We start from the raw sequence: 24,794 nt of genomic DNA, 5'->3' as shown, positions 1-24,794 counted from the left end.
GATGTTAGAGAGGACAAAAATTATCCACTGCAAGACTGTGAGGACAGATGACACCCAGCAGGAATGGAAAGCCAAATCTGCAGAATCCATAATACAATTGGCTAGCCCTAGGGGCCCAGCCTCTTTGAAGCGGAAGCGACAGCACGAATAAGCCATCAAATCAACTCACCAAGCTGGAAAAGATGCAAAGCTTTTATTCTCCCCACAAAGAAATGAAAGTTTAAAAGATTAAAACATTCCTAAAAGAACAGTGCTAATAGGAACAGAAATCCTTGAGACACAATAGCAAAAATTGCCAACATCTCAAAATCTCCTGACTTCCTGTCTTCTTTTTTCCCCCCTCAGAAGTGAAAGATGAGTTTCACTAGATTAGGTAGCAGTTGGAATGAGTTTTATTCACCAGCAGTATGGGGAATAAAGGCAGAGCCTGCAGGAATGTGGGCTCCAGCAACAAGTAATCATTATTGCAAAATCAAATTCCCCATCTCATCTCTGATATGCCCGTATGTAACCCTAGAGCTGGGCTTCACAGTGTTATAAATCCAGCATATAAGGCATGGAGCAGTGGGATATAGAGCCCCTCGTGTATCTAAAAGTTCTGCCCGGGCAAGAGAGATATATGATGGCAACTTTCTCCCCATTGCTTTTGCAATAAAATTCACCTAGAGCTCCAGGAAGAGTTGGGAATGTAATTCAGCTCCCATAAATCAAGACTAAAATTAAGATGGCCAGATATGTAGCAGCCTGCTCAGGTGTATGGAGAATTTGAAATGTAGTGGCCTGGTAATGGGTAGGAGCAGATTATCTAATTAGGAAGAGAAAGAAGAAATACTGCTCTCTGGGGTAAAAAGCTAAATGCTTTAATCCAGCAGTTCTCAACCTGTGGGCGACAACTCTTTCACAGGGGTCGCCTAAGACCATCAGAAAACACATATATAATTACATATTGTTTTTGTGATTAATCACTATGCTTTAATTATGTTCATTTGTAACAATGAAAATACATCCTGCATATCAGATATTTACATTACGATTCATAACAGTAGCAAAATTACACTTATGAAGTAGCAATGAAAATGATTTTATGGTTGGGTGTCACCACAACATGAGGAACTGTATTAAAGGGTCGCGGCATTAGGAAGGTTGAGAACCACTGCTTTACTCCATTAGACATCTCTGCCAAAGCTAGAGTAATATTAAAGTTCATGTAACATCTAATTTTTTTCAAAGAAATAAAGTGAAATGTTAGCAAAAATACATAAATGAAAAAGCTGTACTTAACAGTAACTCTAATTTGGCTACTTACCACTTACACAATTACAATTTTAACACAATTTACAATTCTAAATTGACTACTTGTCAATAAACAAATTACTTGTGTAATTAACCTTTGGTGTGATGTACATGTACATATGTACCTGATTATAAGAGTTTTATTCTTTCCTAACAACACACCTTGAAACTATTCTGGAAGGACTTTCAGCAGGGCTCTCAATGACGCGCTAGCCATGGTGTTCTTCCCATTTATTCCGTTACCACTTCCCTGCTTTATCCCAGCAGGAGACCTAACATGCCTCTTTACTAGCTTCAGGTATGACTGGGTGGAGCCAATGGAGGACCTATATTTAACAGGAAGTAAAAGTGAGAATGTTCACATGACTGTTAAAAATCTCAGTGCAATGGGGCTGAATCTGCATGGAGACAGGGCAGTTTAAACTGGGAAATCAGGTCATGTAGGGATGATTATCTCATTCTTGAAGTTATGTCACTTTTTTTTTACCGTACTGTGACAGCAGCTACTTGAGATTTACAACCACAGAATTCCACAAAGTACTTAACATCTTAGATGCTTTGGGTATAACTGCCTAAAGACAAATGGCCTTTTGATATTGCCTGCAGTTCTATTATTTCTATTTGTTTTAAAACCAGTATTTAAGTAAGAAAAATTTATGAATCTTTTCTTATTTGGGATCTCTTTCTGTTCTTGAAAGTTGCATGTGGAAGAGGGAGGTAAGGCCAACAAGTGCCTAGTCAGGGCAGTCAAATCAACCCCAGGGCATAACATGGTGACAGATTATGTGCTCTAACTATGAAATTGCACGATTCTCATTCACTCCAGCCATGGCCTAATTGACATGTTAGTTAGCATGTGGGTTAGTGTCTCCCCCCCCTCCCCCCCACCCCGATTTCCTAAATTAACATGAGGTAATAAGATTATTGTCAAGTGTCTGGTATAGAGCCCATAACATAGAACACACTCAGTAAATGGCACCTGATTATATTTATTTACTTTCTTTTTTATTTTTTAAAAAAATATATTTTATTGATTTTTTTTTACAGAGAGGAAGAGAGAGGGATAGAGAGTTAGAAACATCGATGAGAGAGGAACATCGATCAGCTGCCTCCTGCACAGCCCCCACCAGGGATGTGCCCGCAACCAAGGTACATGCCCTTGGCCGGAATCAAACCTGGGACCTTTCAGTCCGCAGGCTGACGCTCTATCCACTGAGCCAAACCGGTTAGGGCTATTTATTTACTTTCAAAGAATGTTGAGTGGCTGGTAATCTTGCAAAGAATGCTTTACATGCCATTTTAGTTAGAAATTTGTTCACACACTACTGGACTGTAAACTCTCTGAAGGCAAAGATGTAGTAGTGTTATTTCCAGAGCCTAGCACAGTGTCTGGTACATAGTAGGTGCTAAATAAATATTTGAGGCATTACTGAATGATCAGTGCCGCAGGCTTTTGGGAATTATAGAAAGAAAATGCTTAGAAAAGGGCATCTACTTTGTAGAAGGAATAACATGGACAAAGATGGCCCCACTTTGTTTCAAAGGAGTGTCACTGATATTTTAGAAAAGAAAAATACAATGGTCCATTTTTCAACAGCTTGAAAGATGTGAGGACCAGAGATTTTAAAACTGGTAAGCAAATTGACGAATTAATGCTTTAGCAAAATCCGCAAGATACTCGGCCAAGTTGTCTTATCTTAGATAGGCTTACACTGAGCAAGTGCCTCAGGGATGATAGGTGGGAAAAAAACTAAAGAATTAGTTTAAGAATTTGACCTTAAAAAATCGATCCTTTATTGATCACTTTCTGTGTGCTTGGTATTGCACTAGGTAATGCTTATACACTACCATTGCAAATTAAAAAACCATAAAATCAGTCATCTTTATTTCTTTTTCTTAAGAGGAATTTCATGTGTATTGACTTATCCAACATCTCATAATACTTGGTGAGGTTGAGGTATTTGACTCCACTCCTTTTTAAAAACACTGCTTTTGTGCTATAATTCACATATTATAAACATTTACCCATTTAAAGTGTACAAGTCAGTAGGTTTTAGTACACTAAATTGTGTAACCATCTCATTTATTCTTGAAGATACACACACACACACACACACACACACTTTATTCAATGTCTAGGCAGCTTTTTTCTAAAGTTGGTTAAAAATTACCTTCACAAATTGATTAAGCAGAACTTCACTGGTACACCAATAAAGTGGATTACAGGTTAAATTTGAGCCAGACACTTGTCTCAATCCCAGCCCCTTGATACTGGTTGTGTGACCTTAGGCAATTTTCATTATCTGCAAAAAGGGGATAAAATCAGTGAATTCACGTAAAATGCTGCCTGATACATACTACATGCCAATAAATGTTAGCTATTATTGTTGTTATTAAAAATGCACATTAACAGATATTCCTGGTAACTGAATATTGCGGGATCCTGAAATAACTTCTGAATCATGAAAATTGTAGTCAGTGAAAAGTATTTATTTTATTGTATTCTAATTCTTTACAAATTAATAATCCATGGAATGTTAACAATGTACTAATAAAAATTATTTTACAAGTTGATTATTTGGCATTCAGAGGCATTTTCCCAAATACTATTTACTGGGATGGAGCCAGCTAGCTGCTTACTCAGTGTCCCTTTTTTCCTTCTTCCTTATTGGCAAAGCACAGGCTTGATCTGGATGGCCGTGTGGGGGGTAAAGGACTACATTTCTAGACTCTGTCCCCGCAGGGATGCCAGAGATATAGATATTGCTGAATAGGACTTCCAGGACTCAGTTGCGAGGAGTCTTTTTGTCCTTCTTTTCTTCCTCTTTCTCTGGGTCTTGATTATGGACTTGTCTAGAGCTCTGATAGCCATCTTGGACCATAAGTTAAACTCGTGAAAGAACACTACTTGTTCAATATGAAGAAAGATGGGAGCTGGTGGTGGAATGCCAACTGTGGACTGTCTTATGCTCATTTACATGACAGAAAAACAACCTGCTTTGAAGTTATTTGGTTTTTGTGCTCTACGCAGCTGTCCCTAATTTCAATTCACACGTTTACTTTTCTTGGTCAGCTCAAAATGGACTTTAAAGAATACTACATTCTTTCAACAAGCACGCATTGAGCATCTGCTGTTGTGTGCCGGTCACTGTTTTGAGCGCTGGATATGCAAAGAAAAAAGGAATCTCTGCTTTCAGGGAATTAACAGTTTGGTGGAAGAGACATATAATAAAAAATAGTACAATACCATCGGTGCCAGAAACAAGGGCAGGCAGAGATGGGTCGATGGGTCTTGTAGACTTGACTTTCAGGAAAACATGAGCAAGCTGAATACTGATGAGGCCATCAAGTGAAAAGCAAAGGGCATTCCAGGCAGAGAGGTACCTGACAGAAATGAGCATAATGCACAGGAGCATTTCTATGAGAAATGAATTGTTTCGATTTAGACACTGAGAACAGTATCTAACCTTTGCAGGAGCCAGGACTTCATATTTATGCCATCCCCTAATTCAGTAAGATCTAAGTTGCTAGAGGGAAGTCTTGGCCCATAGTAACACTGGGTAACATCTGTTGAAACAATGCTGTGCACTTCAATAAGAACTGGTTAACAGATGTAAGGATTCAGAGGGTTAAGACTCACAAGGTAGACGTGGGAAGAAGGGACATTTGGCAAAGAAATTAAGAGGTGTCCTCCTTTCCTTTCCTCACAGCAGACTTAAACTGAAGAAAAAAAAAATGAAATGGTTGGGATGGGAAGGCTGGGTAGCTCATCTCTTGTCTACCCTGTCTGTCCTGCTGACCTGCAGTCCAGGGGGAGAAGAGCAGTGTGAGGACAGGAATAATTCATAGCAGTGAGGCATAATGTGAATGCTGTCTATTTCCTATCCTGCTCTTTCTACCTGACCTTTGAATTCATATACTAGTACTTAGATTCAGCATCAAAACCAAAAATTAACTAGCATTAAAAAGTGCTAGAAGACTCAATTTTTCTTCTTATTTGGAAATATAAGTTCTTTAGTTCTCAATAAATGATTACTTATTTAGTCAGCCAGTAAGAGTTATACATTGTATAGATTTGTTAAATAAAGTGTCTCTTTGTTCTTTACATATTGCTTCAACAGCAGCCTTTCTATGAAAGCTGGCTTTTAATTTTAATCTAGTAGTTATCTAGCCCCAAATTAGTGGGGTAGCAGGAATTTCCCATCTCTTTTTATCTACTGCATATTCCACTAAGCTCAACAACAACAAAAGAACCATTAACTCAAGAGAATGCATCTTATTCCAGCTCCCTCTAGGGCACTCAGTAGTTAGTTTCACTTCAATGAGTAATGATGACGGAAAAGAAAGAAACAAACAAAAAAGATTTTTTTCAACACATTTACTGGTTCGCATAAATATTTGAAAACAAACACATCTGTCTTCCCTTTCTCTATCCTTGGCACAATTTATTATAGATCTTAATAAACAAACAATGGTAAATATTCATAAGGGAAAAATGCATTTTAAAATATGAAAGACAGGTCAATAAATAGCCAAATAGGTCAATCATTAAAAGGACTAATGTTTTTTAAAATTAAGCCACTGATTTGCAACTTTTATTAAAATAAATTTCATCTATAAAAACAAATTAATTTATAGCTTGATCTTAACTCAAGTTTTGATAGCAGTTGAATTTTTACATTAAAAAATTGCAAAATTTCAACTAAAGAAAAAATAAAACATTCAGACATGTTTATACTTTAAAAATTCTATCAACTTCAGCAAATAAAAATGACTGCATATCAATTTACATTAGCCCTCTGGTCCAGAATACACTTTCCATGTAAAATATTTTTAATATTTCTTCTGCACGGCATGGGTAGCTTCTAGTGGGAATTTGTATACAGTCTGTTCTTGATGAAGACAACACTAGACAGATGTTGCCTGATGCCTGGATAATGCTGAATGTGACAAAACCAGCGAGATACATTAAGATATTTCTCCTTTTCTTGAACTGTCAGGTCAACCTAAGTAGAGATTAAAAACACACACACAACACAGGCATTACATAAGCACAACTATTAATATCATCCGAGTAGGAGATAGAAATTGGGGGGAAAAACCAGTTCTCAAACCAACATGTAGGAGTGAAAAATTTTAGCCACTTAGAAGAGCTATCCATTTGTTTAATGCTTTTATGTTCAATTCAAAACCAGATATGCTAAGGAGATCTCGAGAAAAATGAATGAATGAATGAATGAATGAATGAATGGATCTTTTGCTTAGCGCATTAGTGTATAATAGGGATTTTCAATTGGTGTGTTACAAGAGGCACAACTGGTGTGCTGCAAGAATTTTTTTATATGTTTTTATTGATTTGAGAGAGAGAGAGAAAGGGAGAGAGAGAAACATCGATTCTGCCTCCAGTGTGCCCCTACTAGGTCTCAATCCCATGACCTAAACATGTGCCCTTACCAGAAATTGAACTGGTGACCTTTTGGTACATGGGAGGACACGAATTTTCAATAAATGCCAATTTTACATTAACCCAGGATCTGGAAGCCCAAAGAGTTTGTTTTTTACTTTATTAGAAAGGAAAATAGGAGAAAAAAAGAGAATAGCTTCCAAGAGACTAAGATATGGTTCATTCTCTAATATTTTTCAGCACACCTCAAAGAAAAAAAAAAGTTTATTGGCATCTAACAACTTAACAAGGGAATACTAAGTAAACTCATTAGATAGATGATAGATAGATAGATAGATAGATAGATAGATAGCTGGCTATAGATGGTTGGTGTATACATATGTGGATTACTGGTTCCTTTTTACTGAACTCTGGGGATAAAATTTCACTAAAGAAGACAATGACCCACTTAATTTTAAGTGATCACTGCTTACTACAAAGAAGGAAGAGCTATTTCCAGTGGCAAGTGCCTCAGATGGACAATAGACCTTCTAAATTCTGTTTGCAATAAAGCTGAACTCTATCTTTAGTGGATATAGCAGGTCACTGAATTTACTATCAAGCTGTAAGAATGCCCAGAGATTTGGCTGGAGACAGATGCAATAATAATAGCTCATGACAATCATTTCACTGGGCTCAAAATCCAAAGTAGGGGACTTACAGACTTTTCTCTAAGACAAATCTTAGATTGGAATCATGACGAGTTGTCAAGTAAAGAGAAAGCCAATAGGGCAATAACTCACAGCCATGACCCATGTAAAAGTAGTGCAGTTAAATCTGCTGTTGTTAATTCAGCATTCATTTAACAGATATTGTACGTCTCCGTAAAAATGACATGCATGCTTAAACAAAGAATAACACCTCAGTCACCCTTCTGTGGTTCAAACCCATTAGTAGTCTGCGTGTTGGAAGGTACTTTTAGTGAGATGGACGTCCCATGTCTGCTCAGAATTTAGCATATACATACTTGTGCTTACAGGAAAATATTCTGTTAAGTTATTGGGTCAAAATAACTGAAGGATAAATCACTCTAGTATGCAATTATTAATACTGAATACAAAATAATATTAGCAATAAAAGGACAGACACACAGTATTTTCTCAATAAGTGTTTCAGCGAAATCCTATTTCCATTTTATGTTTATTACAAGGCAATTTATTAAGAAAAATTGATGCAAGTTATCCTGCCTTCCTTTTTGCCATTATGACATCAGGATACTATTGTTAACATTATCTTTGGTGGGCTCATCTATCTGTTGGCCCAGTTTACTTAAATTATTAGCAGTGAGAGTTTCACTGCTTCTGTTACATAAGAATTTAAGTTTGGGTTTAAGTCCCACATACAAGCTGCTATAGCAAATTATAAAAATACGAGAGGCCCAATGCATGAAATTCGTGCACTTGTGGTGGGGAGGGGGTGTCCCTCAGCCCGGCCTGTGCCCTCTCGCAGTCCAGGAGCCCTCGGGGGATGTCTGACTGCCAGCTTCCTGCCACCACTGCTGCACTTGCTAGCCATGAGCCTGGCTTCTGGCTGAGCGGCGCTCCCCCTGTGGGAGCACACTGACCACCAGGGAGCCGCTCCTGTGTTGAGTGTCTACCCCCTGGTGGTCAGTGTGTGTCATAGCGACCGATTGTCCCGCCATTCGGCCGATTTATGTATTAGCCTTTTATTATATAGGATACTCATCTTGTTTCAGGGGGTATAAGGTTGCATCTAGTTATCAGACATATGCTACTATAACTGTTCCACCTACAATTTAGTAATCCATGGCATAGAGATAAAAAAAATTAACACATTTGTCAAAAAAATTGGTCAAGAATGTCTTTTTTATGCAAAAGGTACTTTTTATTAAACGAGATGTCATGCTTTCACATGTAGAAATTATGTTATTCTTGTCTGGTGTGCTGTGCACAGGAAACGCTTAAACACACATTGTGGAATAAACTAAATATCCATCTATATTTCAAAAGGTAAAACATTTTATAAAAAAACTTTTTGGTTCTTTTTCTAACTCTTTACTATATGTAAACTTCACCACTGATTTAGAAGAAAATATAAACATAGCTGCAAATCGAATAGGAAATGGGGGCGAGTTCTCTTAAATAAATATATAAAATTCAAAATCAACTCCAGCAAACCTCTTTACTGATCGTTAAAGTAAACAGAAAAACAAGTTTTACTCCGAGTTGGTTTCATGATCATTCAAATCTGACCACTTTCTTGAAAGTTAGTTTCTCCAGAACTCTTTCTTTTTAAAGTCTCCACTCGGCCATTTTGTGAGATGTTATTTTTCAGAATGACTTAAATTGCACTAAGAAGAAAGCAATTCCAAACCATTAAGTACAACTGCTTGTTGATCTATATTCAAGTTGCTCATGCAGACTTTGAAACGGTTAAGAGGGCAATGTATTTTCACTATTTACATTTCGGAGCAGCAGCGTCTGCTCTCAGAGGACTAGCATATGCTGCTACTAGGCTCATTATTTAAAACAATAACAAGCTATACCACAGCAAAATCAATATTTTTCAACTTAAAACTTTCATATTTAGAGTCTCTAGTGTAAGGATTATAACAGACCCACAGTATAAAATTATTTTTATTCCAAGGCCTTCTTAAACTTTGTCTAACATTTTATTCTAATGATTTTAAACCAGATGATCTATTTTAGAGAATGTAAATGTGTTCATTTTCCCTCAGAAAACTTTGCTAGAAATACAGAGCTCTCCTAAAATGATCAAGTCACCACTTAACCTCCTTTTGGTTTAAACTTTGGAGCTTGACCCTTGAGTCTGAGAAAATTATGACTGACCTCAATGTGCTACTTTTTCAGTGAACTATATACTTTTGAACTTACTATAAATAAACAGATTCTCTGCATGAAACTTAGTTTTCTTAGAACGTTTGGGTCCCCACCCCCACTCTGTACAACAGGAAACACAATGCAATTGTTCTAGTTACTACTTCCTGACTCTTATTGGTCTACATGCCAGTGTGTCTACAGTGATGCTTGGCTCTCCCTTCTTAGCCATTCCTTTTTTATTTCTATTGGCACTCTATAACTAGTTTGAACTTTAAAGCCAAACAGATAATATTCTTAGTCATTAATTTTCCATGAAGACCTGTGAGAAACACTTGAAGGGACCCATTCCAGATCAGGGAGAAATGCTGGTTTGCTACCTTTCCAACTGGCACCCTGCTGCCTTTGAGACATGCTTTATGGCCAGCAGTCCTGGACTGCTCTGCAGCTATTTCTTTGACTTTTCCTTTCTTTCTAAAAGAACAGCATATCTCCATCGGTGTTCCGAACTTCAAAACAAATGGATTTTAGTAGATAATAATCTTATACTCAAGCAGCACATAATGTTACAAAGGATTATAATAATCTTGAGAAACAGTCTGCTCATAGGGACTGCTATCTACTAGTGAAATCAGTTTAAGAAAGCAATGAGTCACTGGTGTGATAATAAACAGCCACACTAACTGGCAGTTTAACAAAGGAAGAACAACGTATTATTCCTCAAAGGGAATTTAGATAGATCAGATCTTAGAATTAGAGTAAGTCGGCCACAACTAAAATTGGGCTCACAGTGAAACAAAATACAGTAAGATTATTTGAAGACTTGAAGGTTTCCTGACTGCTGTTTTGTACACAGCACTGATTACATTTTAAGTATTTAATAACATGAACAAACAAATGAAAGAATGAGGGCAAAACTAAGTATACTGCCAAAACAGAGCATGGGAAACTGTCTGATGAATTTGAGCAGGTAGCCAATCTGAACTTTACATCTACTCTGCCTGAATTTAATATCTAGTAATCATTTTTTTCCTCATCTGGGTATATTTACACCTAACTCAACAGGATGTCAGTTAACACCTCAGTGCAATTCTGTCACAGTACAGGTTTTAGTCTGTGAGGCCTGTTCCTTGAGAAAGTATTTATTTCTCCCATGTACTTTGTCTGTACTTGGACCAGGCTGGGAGAGATGGTTTGGTTATGAACTCATTTTATGAACACAAAAGGATGGTTAACTTAGATATTATTCCACTCAATTATGTTTTTAAAAAGATAAGCATAATATCCTTAATTGTAATATGTTAGTCACTACATATAAAGAGGATATACATTTCAAAATAAGAACTATAAATAGGTCCAGATCATTAAGTATTGTCAATGTAACCCTAGTTTTAACATGCAGCATTGAATGAAACACTACTCTGCTTGAAAACCAAATGCCCTGGAAGGCACCTAGATCCATAATTAAATAACTCTGCAGCTGGTGCTACGAATATTTTGCATTATGGAATTATGACCTTGTTCACTCTGCTGGCAAAGAAATTCCACACAAGCTCCCTCCTTCTCAGAGTATTCCTTTCCCTATTGCATGACCTGCGTAAGCCAGAAGAGAGAAAAATGTAAATATACACTTGGTTTGCAAGAGTTATACTTCATTATTTTTTTTAATTACATGGAAGAAACACTGTCCTTCTTAACGAAAGCTTGATGCTAACAAAGCCAGACCTCACGAGGGTCCTGACAGGCCCTTGTTAGCCTGCTGAGAAGCATCACATAGGATTTGAGATGGCATCTCTAATATTAACTTTAAAATTAAGTAATGCCATTTAAATATGTATTTATACTGACAGTATGTTTTTACTGTTATATATAAATCGTTCTTGTTCCCTTCTATAAGGTAGCTTTGCTCACAGCAGCATAGTCTAACTCAAATCAAGTTATGGACTTCCCCAGGTTGAAAGACTCCTGGGTTTGCACCAGGAGACAGACACCTTAATAGCAAGCTCTCTTTACCTGGAGGCTTCTTACACTTCGAAATGAGATAAAAACAAAACAAAAAAACTACTAACATATTTTGAATCAGAATGAAATAGAAAGAGGCTGGTATGATCAAAGTATTTCATCTCTACATAAACTGCCTTCATTTAAATACTTTAGATTTAATTATATTGAAGTATACAATTAAAGCTTATACTTTCACTATAAAGTTATGCAACCTAAAACAGGAAATATAAAGAGATTGCTAAATACTGCTAATTTCAACAAGCATTTAGCTACACAAGGCATTGTTCTAAAAGCTGAAGAGGTACAAAGGGAAATATGAACGATTCTCTTCAATCTCATTTTTCTTTAAACTGAGTCTTACTCCTTTTAAGTGTGGGGAATATTCAACCCACGTTATTCCTGTTGTACCAGTATAATTACTAATAACCCCAATGTCACTGACAAAAGTGTTGTTTTGGATAATAAAGCATATGGTCATTTTACTTACAAGCAATAGTTAGTCAAACTTAACATAAGCTTTCTAAAACAATAAATATTTCCTTGGAGAGCCAAAAGTATCCAAAGTCAACATATTTTTCTGATAATTTCATGATTCTACATTCTACTTTTCTCTAAATGTCTCTTTAATTGGTCACTTAATATTCTGATCAGAAATTAGCACTAGATTCCATTTTCTTATTCACTAATTGTTTGCAAGTAAAACAGTCTTGCCCAGCTGGTGTAACTCAGTAGTTGGGCATCAACCCATGCACCAAGAGGTCACTGGTTCAATTCCTAGTCAGGACACAAGCCCGGTTGTGGGCTTGATCCCCAGGAGGGGGCTCGCAGGAGGCAGCCGATCAATGTTTCTCTCTGATCCATGTTTCTCTCCCCCCCTCTATATTCCTCTAAAAATCTATTAAAAAAACAGTCTTATCTCTTCAATGAGATTAAAAAAGTTGCTTGAAAATAATTTTACACTTCTTTTATGTCCCTCCAGTATAGAATGGGCACACATAGTAAGCTCTTATTAAGTAAATTTATAATAATTAAGAGTACTATGCTGAACTAAGGATCAGACTAGGCCATTACAATAATAATGTTATAGAACTTAACACAATCACTTAGGGATCTTTGAGAAATAATGCTTCATAAGTCATGTAAACCCAAATGGAGGAATTACAGCTCCGCCAGAAGAAGGAGTTTTCCTTGGCCCTTCCAAAACAGAAGCTGTGTCTTTGTATAAAGTACTCGATATTCCTAAGCATTAGTTTCCTTCTCTGTAACAGAAGGACAATTTTTTCCAAGAAGAGTTATAGTAAAAAAAATGAAACAAGTCAGAACTGAGATAGCCTGCAAAGTACAAAAAGAAACAGAGAAAAGAGTACTTTAATATGCTTTAGGAGCCCAAGATCAATGTTTCTTACCAGGAAATTAGTGCTAGAACTGAGTGATGCTTGAGAAATACAAATCAATTTGGGTGGAAGATAAAGGTTAGGCCAAGTAGCAAAAGAGAGGAGCAGTGCAAGGACACTGAGCAGAAAGAGCAAAGACTGAGGAGACTCCAGGGAGTACATTATGGCTCAGAGAGGTGTGTGGGGAGAATGATGACAATGAGGTTAGCAAGGGAGGCAGGGCCACATGAAGAAGGGTCTCCTGTCCTAGGGAGTGAAAGAAAGAAAAAGGTATAGTCATGAAAAAAACTGCCCCAGTAGCAATAAAGATGGACTGTAAGAGATGTGATTGGTTGCAGGAGGCCATTTCAATAGCTCAGACAGAACATAATAAATTCTAAAACTAGGGAAATGTCATCTAGGATCACAGAAATAGACACATGGGAGAGGCATCCGTGAGGTAGAAACAAGGCCTCACTGATTGAATGCATGAGGTAAAGAATACAGAGAACATGTGAGTTCTTTTTTCCACAAGGGGAAGATGGATGTTGGGAGGAGGTTTTAGATAGAGATGTAAGAAAGTACAAACTCTGAACCCAACTGCCTGGTTTCCAGATCTGGTTTTGCCATTCACTTGGGTGATCTCAAAGAAGACATTAGACCTCTCTCTGCCTCAGTTACTTCATCTGTAAAATGGGAATGATAATAGTACCTATCTCACAGGGCTGTTATATGGATTAAATGAGTTAACATCTATAAAGCATATAAAACAGTCCCTATATAGTTAATGACATATAATTGTTTGTAAATGGGAAACAATTTAAGATGGGAAACAATTTAAAGTAAAGAGACTAACCAGATAGAGGGAAAAACTGAAGATATAAGAAAGAATATAAAATTTGGGACAAGACGCAGAAAAGGGGCAGAAGGTAGAGAGGGAATTGAGGTAAAAGGCCAGTTGAGTGGATTAGCCTAGGAAAACAGCAAGATAATTCTTTTAGTCCAGAAAGAGGAGACAAGATGAATAAGGATGTAAACATAGAAAAGGCTGAAAGGTGAGTGTAGTCAAAGGCTAGCCTCTATTTTCTGAGTAAGGGAGGAAGGCTCTGTGATAATGAGTGAAGATGAACGGGGGAGGCGGGAGAGTGGGATTGAGCAAAGGGCTAAAGGTCTGAAACTGTGCCTGGGAGGAATAAGAGAGCTGATCAGCGTTACAGCCCGGCTGAAACTGAATAGATAAATTTATAGTGATACCAATCTTAGTGTAATTTCTCCAACATAACTCAGCCTGGATATAGTATTGAAGGCATTTATTTAGACTAACCAAGAGTTGGGGATTGACAGGGAAAGGGTGGTAAGTGTACAGTGGAACAAAGAAGCTGAAGATATTGTAATAAAAGGATGGATGTAGTTGAAGTTACACAAAAGGGGATCTAGTTTGGATGGGGAAGAAAGTATATAGGTTAGAAAAAGGGAAGGGTGACTTCTGATGATGGGATTTAGGGAGTAAGAGATTAAGAGCTAAGTATAGGAGGTCTCACAGAACATGGGGTACTGGAATTAAGATGGAGAGGTGGGGTTCAGGAGATGATGACAATCAAGTCCAAAGGGTGGCAAGAGGAGTAGTTGCAAAGAGGAGCAGAAGCAAGTACAAGAAACAAGCAGATTAAGAAAACAGGAAACAACTGTTTGATGGATACACGGAAGGAATATTTGCATCAGGTACCTTGTATAAAAATTATTCCTTTCATTTTTATTTGATAAACTGAAAATTGAAATTTGATTCAATTCAAGACAAATAAATATAATCATCTGAACATTATAGTAAAAAAAAAGCCAATAACTATTCAAATACTCACGATGAAGCGATGGAGTCCATAGTATAAAACAATATCTGCTAAGGTAAAGTTATATCCTGTAAGATAGACTTTGTCTTCAAGATATGAATTAAGATCCTAGAAAGAAAACAAAATGTTTATTTAAAAAACAGTAATACTAAAGTTAACTACTGTATCATTTGATTTTAAAACATCTAGAAGGCTATTAGAATACACAGTACTGACATTTTAGTTTAATAAACTATCTTTGACATTAAGAGTCAAATTTATTCAGAATCACAAATCAAAATCACCTCATTTTTTAAAAAATAGGGCAAACATTGTTAGTCTTATTTTAAAGAAATAAGAAAACATTAAAAAATGACATTCAAACTGATCATTTCAGATCCCTAGATTTTTTTCGGGGAGTGGGGGTGAATATGCAGAGGAACATTTTGTAAATCACGCTCATGTTAGATTTATTTTTTTCATTAAAATAGAAAAAGCTCTTCGATTTCTAACTCTTTAGAGAATTATAATTTGTTGGTGTGTTGCATTTTTATATATTTTTAAAATTTTAAATGTGGTAGAATACATGTAACGTAAGATTTGCCATCTTAACCATTTTTAGCTGTATAATTCAGTAAGTGTTAAGGGTATTCACACTGTTGTGCAACCAATCTTCAGAATTTTTTCATCTTGCCAAACTAAAACTCTATTAAACAACTCCCCATTTCCCTCACACTCCAGGCCGTGACAACGACCATTCGGCTGTTTCTATGAATTTGACTACTTTGGATACTCCATATACGTGGAATCATAATTTTGTCATATGCAACTAGCTTATCTCATTTGGCATAATGTATTCAAGGTTGTAGCATATGTCAGAATTCCCTTACTTGTAAAGGCTGAATATTTCTGTGTGTGTGTGTATTTATCACACTTGTTTATTCATCTATCAATGGACGTGGGTTGTTTCCACTGCTCAGCTATTGTGAATAATATTGCTATGACATGGGTGTACACATATCTGAGACCCAGTTTGGGTATATATCTATAAGTGGAATTACTGAATCATATGGTAATTCTATTTTTAATCTTTTGAGCAATCACTATACTTTTATATAACAGCTGTACTATTTTACATTCCCAACAATGTACAATGTTTCTAACATACTCATTAACCTTGTTATTTTCTGTTTCTTTGGTAGTAGCCAACCTAATGAAGGTGAGAGGATATCATCTTGTGGTTTTGATTTACATTTCACTAGTGATTATTACTGTTAAGCATTTTTTCATATGCTTATTAGTTTTATGTATCTTCTCTAAAGAAATGTCTCTCAGGTCCTTCGTTCATTTTTTATTTGGGTTCTTAGTTTTTTCTTGGTTGGGTTATAAGAGTTCTTTATATATCCTGGATATTAACCCTTTACCAGATATATAATTTGCAAATACTTTCTCCCATTCTATGGGTTGGCTCTTCACTCTGTTGATTATGTCTGTTGATGAACAAAATTTTTACTTTTTTTTGCTGTGCTTTTGGTATCATACCCAAGAAATCATTGTTAAATCAAATGATGTTTTCTTCTAAGAGTTTTATAGTTTTAGATCTACATTTAGGACTTTCCATTTTGAGTTAATTTTTATATATCATGTAAAGGGTCCAACTTCATTCTTTTGCAATTGGATATCTAGTTTTTCTAACACCTTAAAGACTCCAGTTTTAAACACCATTTAAAGCAAAAAAGTTTTCTGTCATTTGTTCTCCAGACAATTACCATCAATTTTTAAAAGATTATGTTAAGTATATAAAAAAATAGTTCATTTAAAATCACTCCCTCCCTCCCCAAATACTAATAAGCACTGAGCTCCCTAAATAATCAATAGGTACTTTTGAAGGAAAAAGTATTTTAAGTACATGTTAAAAAATGATTTTTAAAAATCTTAATAGGTCCTAATCTAAATTGAAATATTGTCTGATAGACCAGCACAAATAAATCAATTTCCTGAGAAAAGAAAAAAAATTTAGATAAAAAAATGTTATATAAGTACTTTTAGTCCTCAAATTTAACAGCACAGAAATTTACACTAAATTACCTTTAAATTAAATAAGACAAAACATTCATATAACTTTACAGAAAGGTTTACAAATAGATTATATGAAATACTATCAGATATTCTCACAGGCTCCTCTAAAGACTAGTTATTAAACATTGCCCAGTAGCCAATAGCATTTATTTTGGGAAAATTCCATAAGCTGTAGAGAACATTTTGTTTTCTTAAATTGCATTCCAAATGCCTGACACATAAGTAGTTCAGTAATCAGTAAATGTTTGCTAAATTAAATTTAATCTCTTTAAATTTGCCCACACCTTCATTTAAAGATAGTAATTTTCAAAATGGTATAAGAATATGGACTGCCAAGGATGATATAGATGAGGGCATAAAGGAAGGTAGACATAAATGAGAAAATAAATTCTGAAGAATCAAAGTAAAATTTGGATAGGAAGGATAAAATATATTAGGAGCTACCACTTAAAATTCTATAATAATCTGTTGAATGGAAATAGTTTTTCTCCAAACATCTTCAAATGAAAAGTTGATAAAGTATTAAAATAAAATATTTTTTTAAAATGTTTTTATTGATTTTTTTTTTAGAGAGAGAGGAAGGGAAAGGGAGAGAAACATCAATTGGTTGCCTCCCACAAGCACCCTGACCAAGGATCGTGCCTGCAACCTGGGCATGTGCCCTGACCAATAATCCAACCAGCGACCTTTCAGTGCACAGGATGATATTCAACCAACTGAGCCACACAGGCCAGGGCTCGTTATTTCCTTTTTTTTTTTTTTTACAATTCTTCCGATGCTATCGCCAAACTTTATTTATTTTTTTTTTTTTAGTATCTTTGTAACTTCTTCTTTTTTTTTTTTTTCTTTTTTCTTTTTCGCTAAAAGTATTACAAAGGGTATTACATAAGTGTCCTTTCCACCCCCCCCCCCTTGACAAGCCCCTGCCCTCCCTTACCCCCCAGTGTCTTATGTCCATTAGTTATGGTTATATGGATGCATACAAGTCCTTCGGTTGATCTCTTACTCCCCTCCCTCCTGTCCCCCAACCCTCCCTGGCCTTCCCACTGCAGTTCGACAATCAGTTTGAGGCAGTTCTGCCACTGTATTTATTATTGTTCGAAAGTTTGTAATGGTCTTAATTATCCACGAAAGAGTGAGATCATGTGGTATTTTTCCTTCATTGACTGGCTTGTTTCACTTAGCATAATGCTCTCCAGTTCCATCCATGCTGTTGCAAATGGTAAGAGTTCCTTCTTTTTAACAGCAGCATAGTATTCCATCGTGTAGATGTACCACAGTTTTCTAATCCATTCATCTACTGATGGGCACTTAGGCTGTTTCCAGATCTTAGCTATGGTGAATTGTGCTGCTATGAACATCTGGGTGCATATATCCTTTCTGATTGGTGTTTCTGGTTTCTTGGGATATATTCCTAGAAGTGGGATCACTGGGTCAAATGGGAGTTCCATTTTTAACTTTTTGAGGAAACTCCATACTGTCTTCCATAGTGGCTGCACCAGTCTGCATTCCCACCAGCAATGCACGAGTGTTCCTTTTTCTCCACATCCTCTCCAGCACTTGTCGTTTGTTGATTTGTTGATGCTAGCCATTCTGACAGGTGTGAGATGGTACCTCATTGTTGTTTTGATTTGCATCCACCTGATTTTTCTTTTTCTTCCTAACCACTAATAACACTGATAAAGCAGTATAATAAGCAACTCTATATTCTCTATCTAGATTCAGCAAATGTTAGTGTTCTATAATGTCTGCTTTTTGAAATTACATATTTATCTTAATTATGAGCCATTTATACTCAGAATCATGGTTTTAGCAATGAAATGCAACTTTAGAAAGTAAGAATCAAACCCTTTTCATAATGCCCTAATAGCAAGAATGTTAGAAATAATAAAAAGATAAATATCTAGTCTAGATGGGAAAAGAATACATATAAGCACATCTTTTAAAATAATGAAAATGCTATAAGCATTATTTAAAAAAATGCCATAGCATTAATAATTTTAAGAAGAAAAACAAAGTAAACAAAGAAATCACTTTTTGATTTACTTGTTTTGGTAATGAAATTGGGGTGGTGAAGGAAAAAAGGGTAATATCCATGTCAGCAAGGGTTTTGTGGAAGAGGTTACTCTTACATACCACCAAAACTGCAATAATACACTTTCCTGGAGGGCAAATGAGCTACACAGCCTTAAAAATGCACATAGTTTTGGCTCAGCAATTTCCCCTGTAGGAATTAGCTTAAGGAAACTAATGAAAATGTGGTAAGATATTTAACAATAACCTAGTAACTACATGGGGATAGACTATTTAAATTCTGGTACAAATATATGATGGAACACTAACAGGTTATCAAAAAGATAATTTAAATGAATATTTATGAACATGTAAATATATTTACAACACACTGTCAGTAAAGAAAATAAAACACACGCCTATATGCAAAGGAAAAGCTTGGAAGGAACACAAAAAGGGTTCAATAAATATCTGATGACTGAACATAAATGTTATTAACAGTTCTCTCTTCATGGAACTACAAATGTTTGAAATTTCTTTTATTTGCTTATTTATATTTCCTAATTTCTATAATAAATATCTATTGCCTTTAAAATAAAAACACTATCGTAAAACAGCAGAAAGCAAAGCAAAACAGAATATAACCCTTCTCATCTGTCCTCATATGGCCAAAACCACACTGCAGTCCATTATCTGTAGAATTGTCTCCCCACTGGTCCAAGTTCTGTGAGGGCAGGGACTGTGTCTGATGGGTCACTGACACATCGCTGTAGGTACAGATACTGTGGCAGATGGCAGAGCAAGGACCATAACCCAAATCACCCAGGTCCTCACATATTTTGAAAATGGCAATAGCTCCAGTCAGATTGTCCCAATTAAAACTTACATATCTCAGATACAACATTTTGGTGGAATTACTTTTTATGCTCTTAACAGCAAATCTATTTTTTGAATTTAAAAACCCAATTCAATGAAATCCTGCTCCTATCTTTCAGAATCAAATACTTTATTACTATCCCTTTTCTGGAAAACTATAAGAGATGCCTACAAAGGAACAAGGCCTGAAATTTATTTTCTACCAGTTCTATTGATGGTATCTATTAAGAACTAGTTTAGCACTAGCTGGTATTATCATGGTCAAAGGCACAAACCTTGGTTGTAGGCTCAATCCCCAGCCCTGGTCAGGGAGTGTGCAGCAGGCAACCAATCAATGTGACTGTCTCATATCAAAATTTCTCTCTTTCTTTCTCTCCCCCTCCCTTCCACTCCCTCTAAAAATCAATGGGAAAATATCCACACGTGAGGATTAACAACAACAAAAACAACCAACCAACCAAACGAACAAACAAACAAACAAAAAACATAGTTTAAGTCATTTTCCTCAGAATGATAAATGAAAAACTTTCAGTACCATATCTTCTTGCACAACTTACTAGTATATGATTGATTTATATGATAATGGAAATAAAATTAGGAAGGAGTTCCTGCAATGATATATGATTGTCTGGATCAGTGGTCGCCAACCTTTCAGACCTCATGGACCACCAGCAGTCTGCGGACACCGGTCGGCGACTGCTGGTCTGGATGATCTCTAGGTTCCTTTAACTTTTAAGCTTTCACAATTTTTAAAAAATTTGCTTTATTTTTATTTACTTACTTAAATATGTTTTTATTGATTTCAGAGAGAGGAAGGGTGAGGGAGAGATAGAAACATCGATGAGAACTATTAATCAGCTGCCTCCTGCACGCCCCCTACTGGGGATCGAGCCCACAATCCAGGCATGTGTCCTGACTGGGAATAGAATCCTGACTTCCTGGTTCATGAGTTGATGCTCAACTGCTGAAACATATAAGCTGAGCAATTTGCTTTATTTTTATAAACATAATTAAGAAAAATAATTTCAGTTGGAATGTTTTTCATTCTTGGTGACTCTGGAGCCATATTTAGTTTATATTTTATCTCAATAGATATTTTTATTCTAATGTGACTTCTTCAGAAAGAAAATATAAATCCTAATGTATTTGAGTCTAAAAGGAGGGAAATATGAGCTTTCTCATATCAATCTGACAATTTTTTTCAAACTACAATCCCAAAAGATTCTAATTATCTTTGTCTTTGAAAAAGTTACTTTACTGATTAAAGAATCAGGATTTCCTAGTGGAAAAAACAAGCATTAAGCCATCACACTAAAAAAAAAAATCTTAAAAAGTTATAATTACTGACTATGGTAAGTGGTATGAAGGAAAAGTACAGGGTGTGGTATTAAGAAGGAAAAGCATAAAGGACAAGGAATGGCATCTGTTTGAGAGAGAAGTAGGCAAGGATGTTTCTGAGGAAGGGGTATCTAAGCTGAGATCTGAACAGGGAAGGCTGGCAGAGTCTGTTCAGGTAAAAGTAATACCAGGTACAAACCCCGAGGCAGAAGGAAATAAGAAGGCCAAAGTTTCAGCTACTGACACTCAGGGAAGAGAGATTCCTGCTATTAATAGGTCATTCATTTCAGCCTATAAAGAGAAGTCACAATACCTTCAACAGAATGCGGATATCTTCTTTATTAGAGTTTCCATCTACTTGAGTTACTCTGTATTCTAACCATTGTTGAACTATTGCTTTTTCTTCTGCAGTGCTCCCAAGCAAAAATTCTTTGTTGGCTTCCTTGACTAGATGAGCTGCTATAGTAGCCAATCCTGTCAGACATGGACCACTGTTTGTTTGAAGAACTGGAATCTAAAAAAGAAAAAAAAGAGTTCTTCATGTAAATTTTAAAACAAATACTAACAGGACTGCAATTCTATGTAATCGCTAAATCCCTCAACCATTTCTCAAATACTCTTAAGATTTCACTTTAAGGGTTTTTTTCAAGATGGCAGCAGAGTAAGTGGATCCTTCTTGCACCTCCTCCCAATACCAAACTGAAAATAAAACTAAATTGGGGTACATTTACCCTAAAGTACCAAGTAAAAACTAGCCAAAGAGGAGAATTTTAACAAGGAAGGGCAGAAACCATCTAGAGACTTGTAGGAAGGGCAGGGTCACGAGAGCAGCTGGCCCAGCTCCTACAGGCACCAGGCTGAAGGTGAGGAGATAGCTTAACTGCAGGCGGGGGGGGGGGGCGCGCCTAGGAGGAATAAGGCCCGGGGCTCCCCCAGGTTGGAGAACAGTGGCCCATGAAAGCCAAAAGAGAAAGGTAGCCTGTCAGAGATAAAAACCACTTAAAAAATAACATAAAAAAAAACAACGCACAGGATTTTTGTTTGTAGCCACTCACCCAGGCTTTGGTGGAGGGAGGGCAGTGCAAACTGCAGTCCCCTGAGGAGATTCTGGGATGGGAGGTATTGGGAGGAAGAAGTGGTGGAACGACGACAGGCGAGAGACCTGAGCTCAGTCACCTCCCCACCACCCCATATTGCAGTAGCCATTTTTCCTGAGAGGCACAAGCCTTTCCCAGCATCAGCAACCTGGGGAAAGGCAAATAACCTGCCCCCAAAGATACACCTCACCTCACCTTCAGGAAGCTTGCCCGCCTCACCCTGCATCTCAACCCCTGCTGAGGAGTCTGCAGCAGAGGCCAAGCCTACAAGCTGTGTAGTCTCAGGGAACGTCAGTGACTGGCTTTGGGATGGGGCGATCCCCCCACTGTAAAGTGACTGATACTTCTCCCTTGCGAGAGAGCTGGTAAAAACTACCAATTTCCAGAAGACCCCACCAGACTAAATATGAGATTCACCCTGCTGAGGTCAGGGGAATATTCCAGATAGACTCAAATGAGTGGCTCTGCGATGGGGGAACACACCCACCATCTTTGCTGAAACCAGAACGGCACCTCCCCCTCACAAGAGACTCAGAGGTCTCATCCCAATTCTGCCAAAAGCCCTTTCAGAAAGAGCCTTTTTAGTGACTAAGTCTGACAGCAGGCAGAACCAAGCAGAGGCAGAGCCCAAGCTGCCTTGGGACATTTGCTGACATGGCCCTGTCAAGCTAACAAGCCGGCCCTAGAGCACAGCTTGGCCTCTCCCTCGCACAGCCAAGCTCTGTGGAGGCAGCCATAAACCGTGGATCACTTGAAGCTTTGAAAAGGTTGTGAAGGGCAAAACATGGTTAGCTTTGGATAGCAATCAGCACCAAATTACCTCTCAAGAGCATACAAAACAGTCAGCTTCAGTCAACATAAAGCAGCATCCAAAGGGAGCTCCCATAATGCATTTAACTCTGCTGAGACAAAATCCACTTCAATTATTTTTGCATTTTTTATTGCATTGTAATTATTTTTGACTCTTTTTTCTTCCATATCTCTTTTCTCTTTCCTTTTCTTATTCTATTTTTCTCTTTCTCCTCTTACCCTCTTTCTTATTTATTTCCTTTTCATAATTTTTTACATTCTTTCATTTATAGGTTTCCTTTTCCTATTCTTTATTTTTATAATTGCTCTCCCTTCTTTCCTTCCATATTCTTTTCTTCCCACTTTTTTTTCTTTCGTAATTTTTTCCTTCTTTTATTATTCTTGCTCTCTTCTCTCTTTTCTAATTCTCCTTTGTTTTAAAGTTGCTTTTGTTGTTGTTGTGGGGGTCTTTTGTATGTTTTGTTTACTTTCTAGTTTTACTTCCTTTGTTCTATCAACACCTGCATAACAGCTCACACGACAGGGGGGTGGGGGGGTGGTGAGCCTCACAGTCAGCCAGCCTGAGGCAAGATCCTGCCCATGAATGGGACAGATATAATCAAGAACCAATTGCAACAGGAGAACCCAAAAACCCACACATGGGACATCCCTAGAGCATCCAGCTCAGGAGATCAAAGAAACTGCACTGCTGGGTCCCACAGGACACTTACTACATAAAGAAACCTTACAAAGACTGGGAGTCATGGCAGTTCTATCCAATACATAGAAACAAACACAAAGAGACAGCTAAAATGGTCTCCATATGAAAGACAGCTCCATATGAAAGAAAAGGAGAAATCTCCAGATAAAGAGCTAAATGAAATGGAGGTAAGCAATGATGAGGAATACTGTTCAAAATAATGGTTATAAAAATGCTCAAGGAACTTAAGAATTACAAGGAACTTACTGTGAAATATAACAGCATGAAAAAGGAAATCGAAACCATGAACAAGAACCAGTCAGGAATTAAAGAAAACCATATCTGACATCAAGACTACACTGGGAGGAATTAATAGATTGAATGCAGCAGAGGACTATATCATCGATTTGAAAGACAGGTAGAAAAAAACACCATTTAGAGCAGCAAAAAGAAAAAATAATTTTAAAAAGAGAGAATAATTTAAGGGAACTTTGGGACAACATGAAATCACCATCACAGAGGTCCTAGAAGGAGAAGAATGTGAGCGAGGAATAGAGAATCTGTTAGGAGAAATAATGACAGAAAACTTCCCTAACTGGGTGAAGGAAAAAAAATCACACAAGCTCAGGAAGCACAGAGTCCCAATCAATACAAACCCACACTAAGACACAACATAATGAAAATGGCAAAGGTTAAAGATAAAGAGAGAATCTTAAAGACAGCAAGTATGAACAAAAAGTTAACTACAAGGGAGTTCCCATTAGACCAGTGGTTCTCAACCTGTGGGTCGCGACCCCTTTGGGGGTCGAATGACCCTTTCACAGGGGTCGCCTAAGACCATCAGAAAACACATATATAATTACAGATTGTTTACAGTAGAAAAATTACAGTTATGAAGTAGCAACAAAAATAATTTTATGGTTGGGGGTCACCACAACATGAGGAACTGTATTAAAGGGTCGCAGCATTAGGAAGGTTGAGAACCACTGCATTAGACTGTCACCTGATTTCTCATCAGAAACATTTCAGGCCAGAAGGAATTGGCATGAAGTATTCAAAGTAATGAGAAGCAAGGACCTGAATCCAAGACTCTATCCATGAAACCTACCATTAAAATTGAAGGCAAAATAAAGACTTTCCCAGACAAATAAAAGGCTAAAGGAGT

General features: G+C 36.9%; 1 protein-coding gene across 3 annotated transcripts in view; it reads right to left on the bottom strand.

Annotated features, from left to right (window-relative positions):
* Positions 1-3,378: 3,378 nt before the first annotated feature.
* EEF1E1 (eukaryotic translation elongation factor 1 epsilon 1) overlaps positions 3,379-24,794 on the bottom strand; it is a 26,958-nt gene continuing 5,542 nt past the window's right edge. The window contains exons 2-5 of one of the 3 annotated variants that reach the window (XM_023745092.1): positions 22,099-22,150; positions 21,357-21,557; positions 14,771-14,866; positions 5,657-6,299 (exon numbers count right to left, since the gene is read on the bottom strand). In XM_023745092.1, the coding sequence (XP_023600860.1) occupies positions 6,159-6,299; positions 14,771-14,866; positions 21,357-21,557; positions 22,099-22,150 (490 nt within the window). In that variant the 3' untranslated portion in view covers positions 5,657-6,158. Of the gene's footprint in view, positions 3,597-5,656; positions 6,300-14,770; positions 14,867-21,356; positions 21,558-22,098; positions 22,151-24,794 lie in introns of those variants that run through there. The other 2 variants (XM_023745093.1, XM_023745091.1) reach the window with 2 other exon arrangements.

Source organism: Myotis lucifugus, unplaced genomic scaffold (assembly GCF_000147115.1).
Source record: "Myotis lucifugus unplaced genomic scaffold, Myoluc2.0 scaffold_516, whole genome shotgun sequence".
NCBI lineage: Eukaryota > Metazoa > Chordata > Mammalia > Chiroptera > Vespertilionidae > Myotis > Myotis lucifugus.
Note: the sequence above shows the minus strand (reverse complement) of the source record. Positions and strands in the feature narration are given on the sequence as shown.